Source organism: Silene latifolia, chromosome 10 (genome assembly GCF_048544455.1).
Source record: "Silene latifolia isolate original U9 population chromosome 10, ASM4854445v1, whole genome shotgun sequence".
Lineage (NCBI taxonomy): Eukaryota > Viridiplantae > Streptophyta > Magnoliopsida > Caryophyllales > Caryophyllaceae > Silene > Silene latifolia.
The window spans coordinates 152,192,798-152,211,990 of NC_133535.1; the positions used below are offsets into that span (position 1 = coordinate 152,192,798).

General features: G+C 35.4%; 1 protein-coding gene across 1 annotated transcript; it reads left to right on the forward strand.

Moving 5' to 3' along the window:
• Positions 1 to 1,350: 1,350 nt before the first annotated feature.
• LOC141608559 (uncharacterized) lies at positions 1,351 to 2,697 on the forward strand. Its single transcript, XM_074427901.1, has one exon. It carries the CDS (start codon positions 1,351 to 1,353, stop codon positions 2,695 to 2,697), a length of 1,347 nt encoding a protein of 448 aa, XP_074284002.1.
• Positions 2,698 to 19,193: the final 16,496 nt, after the last annotated feature.

Consider the following 19,193-nt stretch of genomic DNA (forward strand, 5'->3'; position numbering starts at 1 on the left):
TATTAAATCAAAGAAATTAGATGAGAAACAACGCAAAAGAGGAGATGAGAGAGAATCTAGAGAGAGAAACTCCTCTCTAATTCTGCTGCTTTCTTATTACGCAAGCAATGGCTCGTAACAGGAAAACTAACAAAAATCCTCAGAATAGCGTCGTCTCAAAGCACAACAACACCAAAAATAATCAACAAAAACAGAATAATAACAAAAATAGTGATCAATCAAAGGGTAAAGGTAAATCGCATCATCGTCAGTTGGAGTTTTCTTCGCAGGAATTTGAAGGAGACTTGGAATCTATCCTGGAAGAGGAGGAATCTGAGCATGAGGAACTGACCCAGGAGGAACATGAGCAGGGTAGGACTTCGCCGGAGGTTACCAAACCTACAATTCAACTTACACATGAAGATGTGGATGGTGAGCTTCAGTTTTGGTCTTCCTCTGTATTTTGTTATGTTCTGGGTGCAAATCCGCCTAGTTCAGTTCTGACTGGGTTTGTTAAGAGGGTATGGCAGGCTCAGGGGATTGATAAGATCACGTTCATGCCGAATGGGATTTTTTTGGTCCGTTTTAAAACAAAAGAACAGCAACAATTTGTCCTTAAGAATGGTCATCTACTCTTTGACAATAAGCCTGTCATTGTTAATGAGTGGAAACCTGACACTGAGCTGGTTAAGCATGACGTTAAATCTATTCCAATTTGGATGAAATTGTATGATTTAGATGTGAAGTTTTGGGGTCTGACAAGCCTGGAAAAATTGAGTAGTGCAGTGGGTAGATTCATTCGTTGTGATGTGAATACCCTTCACAAAAATTTTTTAGGGTTTGCCAGAGTCATGATTGAAGTTGAGATAGGCCAACATTTCCCTGATCATATCTTGTTTCGGATGAGAATGGCAAAAACCGAAAAGCAAGGGTTCGATATGATTGGTTACCTCTATCTTGCTCCAAATGTAAGGGGTTGGGTCATTTGGCTGTCAACTGTAGGAAGGATGGGGCTAAACCTGTGGCACAGAAGGTCTGGAAACCTCGGAAGAGTACAAAGACTGTGCAGCAAGTCCAAGCTACACAAAAAGTGGCTGTGGTGAAGCCTAGGCCACCTGCAGTTCCCTCCACTCCTGTGAATGTACTGACAATCAAAACACTGTGATTGTTCCCAATTCCCCGTGGTGGAGAGTACTATGCCCGTAAGACTGCTTACCAGGTTTCTTAAGCATGGTACAGGGGAAAAGAGGACTTTTACTCCTGGTGGTTTATCTTTTATGGAGTCTCTAACTCAATCTATTCAGAAAACTAGGTTGGGAATTATGGAGAGTGTTGTAGAAAAAGGGGAGTCTAGTAAGAGTAATTCTCAATATGGGTAGTATTGGACTATGGAATGTGAGGGGTATGAATAAGCCTAATAAGCAACAAGAAATAAAACGCTTGTTAGGTAGGAATAATGTTGGTTTGGGAGGTTTGTTTGAAACTAAAATAAAAGGTAATAATGGGAATAATGTGAGAAATGTCCTTTGTGATACTTGGTCTATTTGTACCAACTCTAGCCTTCATCGGGGGGGTAGAATTTGGTTACTATGGGACCCTGTTCTGTATGATGTTACTGTGCTTGATCTACAAGTACAGTGTATTCACTCAGAGGTCTTTGATAAAGCCAGAAGGAAACGTTTTTGGTTTACTATTGTGTATGGTCTGAACAAGCTTGCTGAAAGGGAACCATTATGGGATTGTCTTCGTTCCTATTCTGCTAGACTTACAGGGGCTTGGCTGGTGGGAGGAGATTTTAATGCTATTCTGGCTTCTAATGAGCGTGTAGGTGGGGCACCTGTCACCAATGCTGAGATGAGACCTCTTCTACAGGTTACTCAAGACTGTCAGTTGTATGATTTGGTTGCAAAAGGTGCTTTTTACACTTGGACTAATAAGCATGATATTGGGTCTAAAGTTTGTAGCAGACTGGATAGAGTTCTCATTAATGGGGAGTGGCTTGCTGAATTCCCTGATAGCTACTCTCATTTCTTGCCTGAGGGTGTCTTTGATCATTGCCCTGCCATCATTAGGCTTGAAATGGAGAGGTTGAGGACTGGTTCTTCCTTCAAATATTATAACATGTGGGCTTCTTCACCTGATTATAAAGAGATTGTGAGGACTGGGTGGAATCAGCAGGTTTATGGTTCTCCTATGTATAAAGTGACTTGGAAATTAAAAGCTCTAAAAGGTTGTTTCAGGAATTTGAACAGGGAGCAGTTTGGGGATATTGAAAATCTCACCCACCTTGCTGAAATTGCATTGACTCAATGTCAAGAAGAACTTAGCAAGGATCCCTTAAATGTGGAGTTGAATCAGGCTGAGAAGCTTTATGCTGTGGAGTTTGTAAATTTGCAAAAAGCTAGAGATCAGTATTTGAGTCAAAAAGCAAAAGTTGAATGGATGCACATGGGTGATTGTAACACTGCTTATTTTCATGCCAAAATAAAAAGTAGGAGGTCTAGAAATAGGGTTTTCCAAGTCAAAGATATGCATGGGGTGATGTGTGATAGGCCTGAGCAAATCCAAACTGCTTTTGAGGACTATTATGTCTCCCTTTTGGGTACCTCCCTTCCAGTAAGACCTATTAACAGGAAGATTGTTCAGCATGGAAAATGCCTCAATGCTGTTCATTGTGCTTTCTTTGCCTCTGCCCACACATCGGTGTCTTTGAAGTGAAGGAGGCTATGTTCTCCATCCCTGGGAATAAGGCTCCTGGCCCAGATGGCTATAGTAGCCAGTTCTTCAAAGACAATTGGGAGATAGTTGGGGGAGATATCATTAATGCTGTCCAGAATGTGTTTAGGTCTGGTAAACTTTTGAAGCAGTGCAGTAATACAATTCTCACGCTTATTCCAAAGGTTGCTATGCCTGAGTCTGTGTTGCAGTTTAGGCCCATTGCCTGCTGCAACACTGTGTATAAGTGTGTCTCTAAGGTGTTGTGTAGTAGACTGGGGCAGGTGTTACCAGATATTATCAGTCAGTTTCAAGGTGCCTTTATTAAGGGGAGAGACATTGTGGGCAACATTTTGATTTGCCAGGATTTAATTAAGTTGTATAAGAGGAAGAGTTGTTCACCTCGAGCAATGATGAAGATTGACCTTCAGAAAGCCTATGATTCAGTGGAATGGGCCTTTGTTGAAGGCATGTTAGAGGCTTTGGGTTTCCCTAGGCATTTCTGCAAAATTGTGAATGAATGTATCTCAACCACCTCTTATTCTATTTCTCTCAATGGGGAGATTTTTGGATTCTTTAAGGGTAAGAGAGGGCTTAGGCAAGGGGATCCTCTTTCCCCTTTGCTCTTTACCATTTGCCTTGAGTATCTGAGTAGAATTCTCTTGGTGGTTCAAAAGCATCCTTTGTTTAGGTATCACCCCTTGTGCAATAGGATTCAACTGGCTCACCTTTGCTTCCGATGATCTCATTTTATTTTGTAGAGGGGAGAGAGGTTCTATAGAGTTATTGATGAAAGCATTTGCTGTGTTCTCCAAAGCTACTGGGCTCACCATGAACACTAGTAAGTCTAGTGTCTATTGTAATGGTATGGAGGATCATATTATCAGGGAAGTGGAGTTGATTACTGGCATGAAAAGAGGGACAGTGCCATTCACTTATCTTGGAGTCACCGTGTCCCCAAAGAGACTTTACATGCATGACTTTGTCAATGTTTAATTGATAGAGTGGTGGACAGAATTAGAGGAATGGGTTCCAGAAAGCTTTCTTATGCTGGGAGAGTGGTGCTTATTAAGTCAGTGCTAAGCACACTTCATGGCTATTGGGCTAGGATTTTTATCCTTCCTAAGGTGGTGATCTCCAAAATTGAAGCTATTTGCAGAGGATATCTCGTGGGCACGGTGCTTTGATCAAAGGAGAGCCCAGCTCTAGTTTCTTGGGCCAATATCTGTCAACCTAGGAAGCAAGGGGTTTGGGACCAAGGATTTTCATGTTTGGAATCTTGCCATGGTGGGAAAGTATGCATGGTGGGTGGCAAACAAGGAAGATCACTTGTGGGTTCGATGGGTACATGCTGTATACATCAAATCTGCTTCTTGGTGGGATTATATTCCTGGGTCTGGAAGCAGCTGGGCTTGGAGGAAAATCTGCCAGGTTAAGCAACTTTTGAAACCTTATTTATCTAATTTATCCAGTGAGGAGCATTATGCTATAACAGCGGGATATCAATGGCTTAAGCCTGAAATAGGGAATGTGTCATGGTATCCTTGGATGCTGAACCAATGGTTGATCCCAAAACAGCAGTTTATTGTGTGGTTAGTAGCTCAGAAAAGACTATTAACTCAAGACAGACTACTCAGAATGGGAATTATACAGTGTAATTCTTGTTTCCTGTGTGGGATGCATCAGGAAAGTGTGGAGCATTTGTTCTTTGAGTGTCCTTTTAGTAGACAGTGCAGGGACCTGATTAGTGAGTGGTGCAGGGTTGCCCTTCCTATGCACAATTGCATCAGATGGTGGACTGAGTTACGGCAGGCAGCTGCTTGCAGGAAGAAAGTTATAGCAGTCATTTTGTCTAGTCTGGTTTATCAGGTGTGGCAATGTAGGAATAGCTGTCGTATTGATGGCTGTGTTGTTAGACCTTGTATTGTTCTTGCAAGGGTCAAAGGTGATGTTAAAATGAGATTAGGACAATGTACTATTAGAAGTAAGAATGCTCTTGCTTTGGCTTGGGTAGAATATCTTAAGGCATAGCTAGAGACGATTGATGGTATGGAGTTGTGACTCTAATAGATAGTATTGTATGGGACTTTCTTATATTCTAATGAGAACTTACATTTTCCCAAAAAAAAAAAAAAAAAAAAAAAAATAAAAGAAATTAAAGGTTAAATAAATAAGTAGATTAATAACCAAATTTATAAGAGGAAAATAAAGAGTTTGTATTAATTTATTTTTTGTGTTTGCAATTAATATTTTTTTTTTAATTTTTTTTACTTATAAGCATGTGACAGTTTTAAAGATAACTTTCTAATACATAATCTAGACTTTTATAATATTGTATAAATAAATAATCAAGTAATCAATATAGATGAATTAGTATTTACCAATAAAAAATCGGCATGTGAATTAAAATTAAATGTTTTTAGTAGCCTTTTAACTATATTGTATAGGTACAATTTTTTTTGTTTTCAACTTCATTATTCTGCTTCGTTCTTAATTTCATGTATTCGTTTTTATTTTAAATACATACTTCCTCCGTTCTAAAATAATTGACGTTTTCAATTTACGAGGTTAGCCTTTAAATTCAATTTATACAAAAATATATTGGTCGGAAAATTATAAAAATTACACCATAAAATTCGTTACGAATAAAGCTTTAATATGAGTATACATTTCAATATATTTAGTTATATATTTTGAGAGATATTGAAGAGAGAAGTGAGTGTCTCAAAAAGTGAGAATGACAGTTAAAAAAAAAACAGAGGAGTATAATACTACTCCATATGAAATATCTTGAAATTATTAACTTATAATTATTAATGCGTATTTTTTTATTGTAGTTTTTTTTAGTTAATTAAGTTTAAAGCTAATGGAATATGGATGGATTTGTAAGGGAAATAAGTGAATTAAATTAATGCAATATAATAATAAATTGATAATTCATGTCATATTAGTTTGCCAAGTCACATTGTTATTGCATACGTGGCTTTTTTTATCCCATGTGGCATTGTCTACGTGGCTTTTTTTAGACTAGCCTTTTAATAATGTTATATAGATTGTAGGGAGGGTTATTTAGAATAGGAGGGAGTATGATATTTGGTAACGAATCCAGGTTAAAGGTTAACTTATTATTATTGACATAAGTAATAAAGTTTATTTACTTTACCTCATTAAATTTTGTAACAAATGTTCCTTATCAATTTTTATACGCAAGTTTCTAAAGGAGTGATTTCCACTGATAACGTAAATATTGTATATATGGGTATAAAAACATACACAAAAGACCTGAACATGCAAATTATCTCAACAAGTAATTTCAGAATTGTAATAACAGTTTAACAATATCGATAATGGCTGTTTTGGGGAAAAATTATACCAACATGATTTTACTAATAATATTATCAATTTGGAGATTTAGCGACGTAGTGAATGGGAAAATTCTGACCGTTACGAATGATCGCGGTGATGGTCGAAACGTAAATCTAAAATGTTATGGACTTTCAATGCTCACGTTCGAGCGTTCAATCCCTCCTCGGCAATCTAAAAAGATATTTTTGACCTCCGGTTTGGAAGGTGGAATTCCTACGTCTTTGTGAAATTGGTGGCGAAATTACAATCAAGGATGGGATTTTACCTTGCAAAAAGTTTGTAAGATTAAGGTAAAAGAAAATGCTATTTTTGCATGGAATGATTATAAAAGTAATTGGATTGTACTCTGGAATGCTCGCGATAAACATAGTAAAATAGAGACCGAATATGCACCCACTCCTTTGTAACCATCTAGATGAATAATGATTCTCGTGTAATAATATACGGAGTAATATACTCCGCCGTCCGTATTTATGTAATGCTACTTATAATAAAATCTATTACGGAGTATTTTTAGTTTATTAAAAACCTTTTCCTATATATTTGAAAACGTTTCGTTCTACTCAATAAGGAATATATAGAGTATTTATTTATTGCTTTATAAAAAAAGGAAATATTTATGTTCTCGTGAAATTATAATACGAGTTTACTCAAAAAAGTTATTAAATGGTTACTAAGGTGAAAAACGAAAGCAATATAATACTTGAAAATTAAATGGAAATCACAATATGTACTGTGGACAACGAAACAATAGTTATCAAAAACAAGAGTTAGTGTACGAGGCTATCCTAAAGTCCTAAACCATGTGCTGAAATTTCATTTTATGAGATATTGAAGGCTGTCAGAATTTGAAACCCGACCTCGTGATCACTTGGCTCTGATACCATTTTGGATGAACCATTTCAACCAAAATTTTAAAGTGATGATTGTACTATTATATTTATATCATATTAGCTTCAAATTTTCATTTACTAAATTGCTATAATGAGTTAAAAAAATGTCTTTAATTTATGATTTATAGGTAAAACGGTTTACATAAGATTTGGTAGTCATTTGATCATAGTTCCAATGATATAAACATTTTGGGATCATGAATCTTGTGAATGTTAATCCGAGCAACCCTACAAATTTAAAAATCACCTGAAATTTAAGGCTAAAACTTGCGTGACTCGCGACTTGACCTATATATATATAAAAAAAAAAAAAATTATGCTTAATAAATTTAATATTAATGAATCATTTATATGCTAAAATAATAAATCGAACAATGACTAAGAATAAGTATTAACTTTAGAGCTAGTATACGCATTCTATTATAAAAAAAAAAAAAAGATAAAGCAATGACCACATTTGATGTTTCTTATAATTATTCGTACGTGCTCGAGCTCAATCTTTTCTGCATCGATTCGAACGTATGACTAGATGTGCATTCCGACTCAACCCGTATTATTAGCCAGTTTGACATGCAAAACCGCATCCCAATGCCATCTTATTATACTTAAAATATGCTAAATAGATAGTAGAAATACGAGCCTAACAATGCCTAGGACGTTCTAATACAAACTAATGAGTATGTAACATGTAAGGAGTCGTTAGATTTGTAGGGGTAGATTAGTAATCGTCATTTAAATCCGGCTATATAAATAAGAGGCATGCATGCACATGCACTCTCACATATTTATAAACTTAAAATCTATTTCCACAAATTAGGTCACAAATAATTAATCAAGAAATGTCATCTCTTTCTGTTATTTGCTATTTGTACTTCATAATAACATTACTAGTATTTATTTCTTTTGCTGATAAACAACAACTTAAGCAAGATTACATTGTATACTTGGGAGCCAAGATTAATGGATTAGAAAGAAACTTGTTAGCCAAGCAACACATCCACCTTCTTCAAAATGTTTGTGCTACTAATGAAGCTGAATTCAATCATATACGTAGCTACCACAGAAGCTTCAACGCTTTCGCCGCTAAACTCACTTTACAACAAGCTTCCGCTATTTCTGGTACTAATCGTTCACCAGATTCTTTACGTTTTTTTTTTTTTTTTGTTTTTTTTTTTTTCGTTTGTATAGAATTTCAACATCAATAGAATTACTTCTAAATTAATATACTTCCTTCGTGATTATATGATATAAATGCAAATAACATATCTTATAGTGATTTTCAATAGCTTCCTAAACATTTTCTAACCCTATTGCATCTATAATGGATCAAATTTGCAGAACGGGAAGACGTGGTCTCGGTTTTCCCAAGTAGAAAACTTGAGATGTTCACGACACGATCATGGGATTTTGTCGGGTTGACGTCTATTGCGAAGCGTAAGACAAGTGAAAGTGAGATAATTGTAGGAGTATTGGACAGCGGGATTTGGCCGGAGTCGGAGAGTTTCAACGACAGGAAGCTACGTCCACCGCCTTCTAAGTGGAAGGGTATTTGTCAAACTTCCGCCAACTTCTCTTGTAACAAGTATGTATTTTCATCCCTTTTAAATTTATTTTCCTGTCTAATAATGCACGGTATATTCTAATATCCCTTATTTTATATTTTCCCGGATGGTGAATATATGACAGCGGCTTTGGGTCACAATCCTAGCTATACTTGGCGTAGTATTCTTGAAGCACGGTCTGTTATGGAGCAGGGGTTGAGGCGACGGATTGGGGACGGGATGGATACGAAAGTGTGGGGTCATGCGTGGGTTCCAAATTCACAGACGGGGCGAATTATCTCACCGTGTGGGCCGGGAAATGAAGGAATGCGGGTTGGGGAGCTGCTGCGGCCGAATGGGTTTGAATGGGACGAGGACAAGCTCAACTTTTTCTTTCTTCCTTTCGAGCGAGAGCGAATCAGGACATTCGGGTTAGTCCAAATAGGCCTCGAGATATATGGTTCTGGGGGTTGGAAAAGGATGGCATGTATTCTGTCAGGAGTGCATATAAGAGGCTAGCTGGGGATGATGGCGACATGGCTACTAGCTCGGATGGTGATCGTGGTAGACAACTGTTGAATAGGCTCTGGAATTTTTCGGTTTGGCCTCGGGTAAAGCTCTTCTTTTGGCAACTGTGTAGTGAGGCACTAGCTACAAGGGCGAACATCGCAGCGCGAATAGGAGGTGAGTACTCTTTATGTCCTTTATGTCATTCTTTTCTTGAGTCGAGTCTTCATTTATTCCGGGATTGTGGGGTTGCACAATGGGTTTGGGAGGGCCTTGGAATTGAGGGAGTGATTGACCACCGAGGGAGTGATGTGAAGGAATGGGTGGAGGCATGTTGGACGGACTTTTGTGTGGCGGAATGTGTGAAAATGATAGTGGGATGTTGGGCGATTTGGGAACATCGGAATAAAGTTATCTTTGACAACATTACAGTGGAGCCCGAGCTCATCATCATGCGGGCTAAGGACGTTATACATGAGGGGGTGGGGGAATGTGATGACGGGGTGACTGGGGGGAGAAAGAGCGGGTTTCGAGGGGAAGGGGCGTGGCCGAGGAGGGATGGAAAGCACCACGGGTTGGGTACGTCAAGATAAATGTTGATGCAGGGGTTAAGGAAGGAGCGGGGGTCACCACGGGTGTTGTTTGCCGTGTTGGGAGGGGTGAGGTACTTTGGGGGTTGGCGGTTGGTCGAGTGCAACAATGGGAGGTTCATGTGGCGGAAGCTTGTGCGGTGTTGGATGGATTAGAGGAGGCGACGCGGCGCGGATTTCAATTGGTTGAGGTGGAGAGTGATTGTCTACAAGTCATTGAAGCTATTAAAGGAAAGAAGACGGGGAGGAGCATGTTCTCGTTGCTTATTGAAGACATTCTTGCTTGTAGTGCTCATTTTCAGTCGGTCATTTGGTTACATGTATCTCGGTCTAATAATTGTGTTGCTCACGCCTTAGCTCATTGTAATCCAAGTGTGTCGGGTCGAGTTGTATGGGACGATGGTTTACCATTGTCAACAAACGATGTTGTATGTTTTGATCGTTTATCTATTGAGTAATGCCTTTGGGCATTTGCATTCAAAAAAAAAAAACACGATTACTCAACGGATACCCTGCTCAAAGACTACTTTAAAACCCGAGACCATCAAGGAATTTAAGGCGTTGTAATGTTTTCCATGAAATTAAATAGACCGATTTTTTTTATTTTCATTACTACCCCAAACTCGTCAACATTTTCTATCAATCGAGACATGTTGGGTTAGATTAAAAATGTGAAAAAAGGGGTTATTCATGGCAATCTGTTTCTTGACCAATCAATAGAATGAGACAAATTGACCTACTTTCATTTCGATAAGCGCCTTTTAATAAACAACTAGTTTTGTGGCCCGTAAAATTCACGGGATGTTTTGTTTTGAGTGTGATGTTTCTAGTGTTTTTATTAATTGAAATTTTATAAAATGTCAAAACATATAGTAAGCTCACCTTATGAATAATTCATCATTGATTGCGTACTAAGATTACGGGCATTTCCATGTTAACATAAAAATCAAAATCGATAAATTAAATAAGCCAAAGTATGTGAATATTGCTATTTTTTCGAAGGTAAAATAATGGAAAAAAAAAACAAACAAATACCAAAATAAAAATATACATTTGAAAAAAAAAAGAAAAAAAAAACTATTAGTCATTCACGTTGATGTCGTCAATTTTGTAGTTAGTCTCCAATATATAGTTATTTAAGCTATCCTAATATTTTACTTCTTCATATAGTCTTCTTTTTCCAACGAATCGACCCTATAATAAAAAAAAAGTAACTCAATAATTAGTCTGAATTAACCAACAAAATTGTGAAATTTGTTTTATACAATATTATCGTTGTTAACTTAAGTTTCCTCTTAAATAGTGAAGGAAAAAGGAATGAGAATGAAGTCGTAGAGAATGAGTATTACCTTTGAATAGCTCAACACCACAAATCTTGATATCCCCTAAATGAGAACAAAACAAACACAAACGATGAAATTGAAAATGTGACGAACATTTCATAACCCAATGGAACTTACATAAAAAGTAAATAAATTAGTTAATAATTTTAAAACCTTAATACACTTGGATTGATGTTAATAGAATAATAGGAAAGTTTAATGATACATTTAGTTCTACTGACGATAGAGATAAGAAAAATTTTGACTTATAAATTTTGTCTTCCATCAAAAATATATAAAGAATTGAGGATGCGTTTTATGACTTTTGAGCATCCTTTTTTCATTATTATCAAAATTAATATAGATATAAATATCAATCAAGATTCACAACTTTTGAGCATCATTTTTCATTATTATGAAATTTAATATAAAAATTAATAAGGAATAAAGAGAAATGAAATATATAAGTTTTGCTTGATTATTATTATTATTATTTATTTTTTTACAAGATCCACTTTACAGGAGAATTATTTAAGATGTTGTTTTATTATGTAATTAAAATATGTCATGTAAATGATGATCGTTAGTTTTGCTTGCCTTTTAATTAGATTTATATATTTTATATTTAGATTATTGAGTTATAGATTTGTCTCATTATTATGAAATTTAATATAGACATAAATATGGAGGAAATGAGAAATGTAATGTAAAAGATTTGCTTTATTCATATTCTTATTATTTTTTTTTGTTACAAAATCTACTTTGCATAAGAGTGGTTTAGAAATTATCTTATGAAATTTAAAATATGACATTCAGATGATGGTAGATAGTTTGGCTTACTTTTTAATTATAGATTATAGTTTTATAAATTCAAATATTATTCCATGCATGTTATATTGTCAATATAATTAAATAATCAATAAAAATGAATAAGAATAAATGGGGTGTGAAAATGTCATGTGAAATGAAATTGAATGTTCTAAGCTACCCTTTTAATTAGATAGTATAAATTTCATGCAATGTTATTGATAATTGAGTATGTCATCTTCCTGAAATTTCAATACAAACACAAAAACAATAACTAATTAACATTCTTACTATTAATAAATTTAAAATATAATAAGGATAAAAAGCGAAAGAATTCATTTAATTATCTATGTATGTATACTTTACCTTCCAACTTTTTGAATAAAAATAAAAATTAGGATTGTTATAATAGTTATATAGGAAACTTTTTGTTATTAATTATTGATTAAATTCAATAATTTATTCAATTTATTCGAGGAAAGAGGAACAATTTTGTGATTTAAAAGGGAGATAAAAAAATTATGATAACTACAAATTATAATGATGGTGAGAGAAAACCAGAAAACCATCCTATTAAATAAAAGAAATTAAAGGTTAAATAAATAAGTAGATTAATAACCAAATTTATAAGAGGAAAATAAAGAGTTTGTATTAATTTATTTTTTGTGTTTGCAATTAATATTTTTTTTTTAATTTTTTTTACTTATAAGCATGTGACAGTTTTAAAGATAACTTTCTAATACATAATCTAGACTTTTATAATATTGTATAAATAAATAATCAAGTAATCAATATAGATGAATTAGTATTTACCAATAAAAAATCGGCATGTGAATTAAAATTAAATGTTTTTAGTAGCCTTTTAACTATATTGTATAGGTACAATTTTTTTTTGTTTTCAACTTCATTATTCTGCTTCGTTCTTAATTTCATGTATTCGTTTTTATTTTAAATACATACTTCCTCCGTTCTAAAATAATTGACGTTTTCAATTTACGAGGTTAGCCTTTAAATTCAATTTATACAAAAATATATTGGTCGGAAAATTATAAAAATTACACCATAAAATTAGTTACGAATAAAGCTTTAATATGAGTATACATTTCAATATATTTAGTTATATATTTTGAGAGATATTGAAGAGAGAAGTGAGTGTCTCAAAAAGTGAGAATGACGATTAAAAAAAAAAAAACAGAGGAGTATAATACTACTCCATATGAAATATCTTGAAATTATTAACTTATAATTAATGCGTATTTTTTTATTGTAGTTTTTTTTAGTTAATTAAGTTTAAAGCTAATGGAATATGGATGGATTTTTTAAGGAAATAAGTGAATTAAATTAATGCAATATAATAATAAATTGATAATTCATGTCATATTAGTTTGCCAAGTCACATTGTTATTGCATACGTGGCTTTTTTTTATCCCATGTGGCATTGTCTACGTGGCTTTTTTTAGACTAGCCTTTTAATAATGTTATATAGATTGTAGGGAGGGTTATTTAGAATAGGAGGGAGTATGATATTTGGTAACGAATCCAGGTTAAAGGTTAACTTATTATTATTGACATAAGTAATAAAGTTTATTTACTTTACCTCATTAAATTTTGTAACAAATGTTCCTTATCAATTTTTATACGCAAGTTTCTAAAGGAGTGATTTCCATCGATAACGTAAATATTGTATATATGGGTATAAAAACATACACAAAAGACACGAACATGCAAATTATCTCAACAAGTAATTTTAATTGTAATAACAATTTAACAATATCGATAATGGCTGTTTTGGGGAAAAATTATACCAACATGATTTTACTAATAATATTATCAATTTGGAGATTTAGCGACGTAGTGAATGGGAAAATTCTGACCGTTACGAATGATCGCGGTGATGGTCGAAACGTAAATCTAAAATGTTATGGACTTTCAATGCTCACGTTCGAGCGTTCAATCCCTCCTCGGCAATCTAAAAAGATATTTTTACAGCCTCCCGGTTTGGAAGGTGGAATTCCTACGTACTGTGAAATTGGTGGCGAAATTACAATCAAGGACTGGGATTTACCTTGCAAAAAAGTTTGTAAGATTAAGGTAAAAGAAAATGCTATTTTTGCATGGAATGATTATAAAAGTAATTGGATTGTACTCTGGAATGCTCGCGATAAACATAGTAAAATAGAGACCGAATATGCACCCACTCCTTTGTAACCATCTAGATGAATAATGATTCTCGTGTAATAATATACGGAGTAATATACTCCGCCGTCCGTATTTATGTAATGCTACTTATAATAAAATCTATTACGGAGTATTTTTAGTTTATTAAAAACCTTTTCCTATATATTTGAAAACGTTTCGTTCTACTCAATAAGGAATATATAGAGTATTTATTTATTGCTTTATAAAAAAAGGAAATATTTATGTTCTCGTGAAATTATAATACGAGTTTACTCAAAAAAGTTATTAAATGGTTACTAAGGTGAAAAACGAAAGCAATATAATACTTGAAAATTAAATGGAAATCACAATATGTACTGTGGACAACGAAACAATAGTTATCAAAACAGTAGTTAGTGTACAGGCTATCCTAAAGTCTTAAACCATGTGCTGAAATTTCATTTTATGAGATATTGAAGGCTGTCAGAATTTGAAACCCGACCTCGTGATCACTTGGCTCTGATACCATTTTGGATGAACCATTTCAACCAAAATTTTAAAGTGATGATTGTACTATTATATTTATATCATATTAGCTTCAAATTTTCATTTACTAAATTGCTATAATGAGTTAAAAAAAATGTCTTTAATTTATGATTTATAGGTAAAACGGTTTACATAAGATTTGGTAGTCATTTGATCATAGTTCCAATGATATAAACATTTTGGGATCATGAATCTTGTGAATGTTAATCCGAGCAACCCTACAAATTTAAAAATCACCTGAAATTTAAGGCTAAAACTTGCGTGACTCGCGACTTGACCTATATATATATAAAAAAAAAAAAATAATTATGCTTAATAAATTTAATATTAATGAATGATTTATATGCTAAAATAATAAATCGAACAATGACTAAGAATAAGTATTAACTTTAGAGCTAGTATACGCATTCTATTATAAAAAAAAAAAGATAAAGCAATGACCACATTTGATGTTTCTTATAATTATTCGTACGTGCTCGAGCTCAATCTTTTCTGCATCGATTCGAACGTATGACTAGATGTGCATTCCGACTCAACCCGTATTATTAGCCAGTTTGACATGCAAAACCGCATCCCAATGCCATCTTATTATACTTAAAATATGCTAAATAGATAGTAGAAATACGAGCCTAACAATGCCTAGGACGTTCTAATACAAACTAATGAGTATGTAACATGTAAGGAGTCGTTAGATTTGTAGGGGTAGATTAGTAATCGTCATTTAAATCCGGCTATATAAATAAGAGGCATGCATGCACATGCACTCTCACATATTTATAAACTTAAAATCTATTTCCACAAATTAGGTCACAAATAATTAATCAAGAAATGTCATCTCTTTCTGTTATTTGCTATTTGTACTTCATAATAACATTACTAGTATTTATTTCTTTTGCTGATAAACAACAACTTAAGCAAGATTACATTGTATACTTGGGAGCCAAGATTAATGGATTAGAAAGAAACTTGTTAGCCAAGCAACACATCCACCTTCTTCAAAATGTTTGTGCTACTAATGAAGCTGAATTCAATCATATACGTAGCTACCACAGAAGCTTCAACGCTTTCGCCGCTAAACTCACTTTACAACAAGCTTCCGCTATTTCTGGTACTAATCGTTCACCTGATTCTTTACGTTTTTTTTTTTTTTTTTTTGATTTTTCGTTTGTATATAGAATTACAACATCAATAGAATTACTTCTAAATTAATATACTTCCTTCGTGATTATATGATATAAATGCAAATAACTTTATATCTTATGTGATTTTCAATAGCTTCCTAAATATTTACGTCAAAGTTTGCAAATTTTGACCTTAAATTCTTAAAATATTAAATGGGAACATCATGTAATTAGGGGGAAGTATTATTCTAATTCTATATGATACGGAGTATAACATACCGTACATATTCTCACCATTTTCTAACCCTATTGCATCTATAATGGATCAAATTTGCAGAACGGGAAGACGTGGTCTCGGTTTTCCCAAGTAGAAAACTTGAGATGTTCACGACACGATCATGGGATTTTGTGGGGTTGACGTCTATTGCGAAGCGTAAGACAAGTGAAAGTGAGATAATTGTAGGAGTATTGGACAGCGGGATTTGGCCGGAGTCGGAGAGTTTTAACGACAGGAAGCTACGTCCACCGCCTTCTAAGTGGAAGGGTATTTGTCAAACTTCCGCCAACTTCTCTTGTAACAAGTATGTATTTTCATCCCTTTTAAATTTATTTTCCTGTCTAATAATAATGCACGGTATATTCTAATATCCCTTATTTTATATATGTCGTTTGTACGAACGTTTTACCTTCAGTAAGGTTCTCTAATATGTACGAGTAATTAATTGATGACGCAAAACAAAACAGGGGGTATGTATGATTAACGCTAGGATTTTTGCATATGAGATGCGGTAGCAGAGGTGGTAGGAGCCCTATAATTGAGTTTGAAATCCTAGGATCGAATTCTACCAAAGGCTTTTTCTGCTGTAAAATTTGTTATATCTAAAAGGAGATGTTCTTTAGTTTTATAAATATGTTTCATAAAAAAATAAAATTTGATGTAATTAACATTTTGATCATTAATTTTTTAATTTTTTTTAATTAATTTATGTAAAAAAAAAATATAATATGTATAAAGTGTCTTATAAAATAAAAGACGATTTATTTTTAAAAAAAAAAATTGTGCCCCTCTTATGACAAAATCATGTATCCGCCCCTGAAATAAAACATGTTTTCACGAATCTTGCTGATCTGAATCTAATATCGTCTAGTTTAATCTAATCTCTAATCCAATACAATCGGTCAATCAATTATATTTCTACGAGTACTCCGTAATATATAGTGACCATTTTGTTTGAAGTCGATAATTAATCCTTAATTACCGGATTCGTTAATATCGACAACGTTTTAGTAAACGTCGACGACGTTTTTTAAAAAAAAGACGCTCACTGCCCCTACTATCTCACTAACCCATTCTCACTCATTCTCTATTCTCTCTACTCAAACTCAACCTCCAACTTCCACCAACACTCAACCACCACCACCTCCACCACGACACTGCCACCACCACGCCGACCACCACGCCTCCACCTTGCGCCACCACGTTGCCGCCGACATCACCAACAAAGTAAGTGCCTTTTTTTTTTTGTTAAATTAGTTTAGAAATTGAAACTAATTGAATGAAACTTTGAAATTAAATAGTTTTCTTTCCTTTATTGTTATTGTTAATCTATTAAACTGATTGGATTTTGTTTTGTAATTGAATTAGTTAGTAAATTAGGTTATGTGTTAGGTTTTTATTAAAATTAATTGAATTAGTTTAGAAATTGTTAGTTTTTCTATTAAAATTCATGTTAATTAGTTGTTATTATGTAAATTTTGGTGTTGTTATATGTTGTTTGCGAAATATACTTCATTGGGAGTGATTTTATGAGTCGATTTTTGTTGTTGTTAATCGGATTGGGAGTGAATATGTAGCGATTTGGGGTCGATACCACGGGCAAACGTGGGGAATTTTCGTGGGCTGTGGCTGAAACGTGGTAATTCCACGTTTGGCTGTGGCTGAACGTTGGGGTTGCACGTTTGGCTGCGGTCAAACGTTGATTTTTCACGTTTGGCCGTGGTCAAACATCCAATTCTATTGTTTGGCCGCGGTAAAAAAAAAAAAAAAATGTTTGGCCGCGGTTATAAAAAAAAAAAAATGTTTGCCCGCGGTAAAAATAAAATAAAATGTTTAGCCACCGTCAACTAAGGGATTTTTTTGTTCAACCGCGGTCAAAGAAGGGGTTTGTTTTGTTAGTCCGCGGTAAATTAATTTTTTTTTTTTAAAAACCGTGTTTTATGCTATTATTTGCCGATTTTTGTTACTTTATATGATATTTAGTCGATTAACGTGTTTTCTAACAACTTCCAATTTCCTAATGCAGATGGCATATCGAAATGAGAGAGGAAAGGCAATCATGAATGCTCGGCTCCGCCTAACATACACGACCGTCTGCTGGCGTTATGTTACGGGCTCGAGCGTCGTTCTGCGAGTTAAGCGAGCCCACAAGCAGCCACCCCCACTTCGAGAGACGTCTGGTATGGTTATGATGCCTACTCCCGGTCACGTCGTTAGCGAGTCGGAGGAGGCGAGGTCTCGGGAGGTTCTTTGTAGTTACCGGCATGATAGAGATGATGAGCCGTCGGATGACGGTTCTGGGGAGGAGGAGGAGGACGCTGGAGAGTATGTGGTCCAACCGAACCCGGCACCGCCGAGAGTGTTGAGTCTGAAGTTGGGCCGGGATAGTAGAGGACGTTATTCGAGTGTTAGAGAGTCCTCTAGCACCGATAGGTCGAGGAGGCCGAGTAGGGATAGTTCTTGGATCCCGAGAGAGCCCGTTCCTGGTGGTCCTAGGAACATTAGCACCCTACGGAGTTTTGGTGGTCACGTTGCATTCAACAGTTGGTCGGACCCTAACCCGGAGAATATGAGGTCGTGGATCAAGCTCTACGAGAGGCCGAAAGTCGTGAGGGAGATTAGGAACATGGTTCTCACCGAGGGTGTTGCGGCTAGGGTACAAAGGCGAGCGGGCTTGGGGTTTTGAAGGAGTGTTTTACCACCGGTCTAGATGATAACCTCCTTAGTGATTTTATCGAGAGGTGGCACCCGGATACTAACACTTTCCATATGCCTTTTGGAGAGATTAGTATCATGCTCCATGATGTCCAAAGATATTCTTGGGATACCTGTTAGTGGTGATCGGGTTATTGTGGCCGGTTCGGTCGAGGATGATGACAGTGGTTTGCGGGGCAAGATTGCGAGGTTTTATGGAGTTCCCCGAGTCCGATGTTGCACCACCGCTCTACAAGAATGGCGGTATACTAACATCGGAGTTGAGGCGGGTTGTTTACCTAGGAACGAGCATGACTCGTTACGGGCTTACCTCTTGATGTTCTTTGGGTCATACTCTTTTCATGGATAAGAGTGGTGATAGGGTGTCCGCTCAGTTGTTGCCCTTGTTTGATAGTCTTGAGCGGGTTGGTTCATATGCTTGGGGTGCGGCTTGTTTGGCTTACTTGTACCGACAAGGTAGGGATGGCATCGCGCCGAGATAGTGCGGGTGTTAGTGGGTGTCTACCGTTACTCCGGCGTGGATATACGAGTACTTTCCCAGTTCCGACCGTCTTTGGATTCTTTTTTGAGGACCGTCCTCTTGTTGAGGCTTGGGCCAACTTGCCTCGGAGTAAGGGCGAGTCTCGTACTTTTCGGTTGTATCGTCATAGTTTGGAC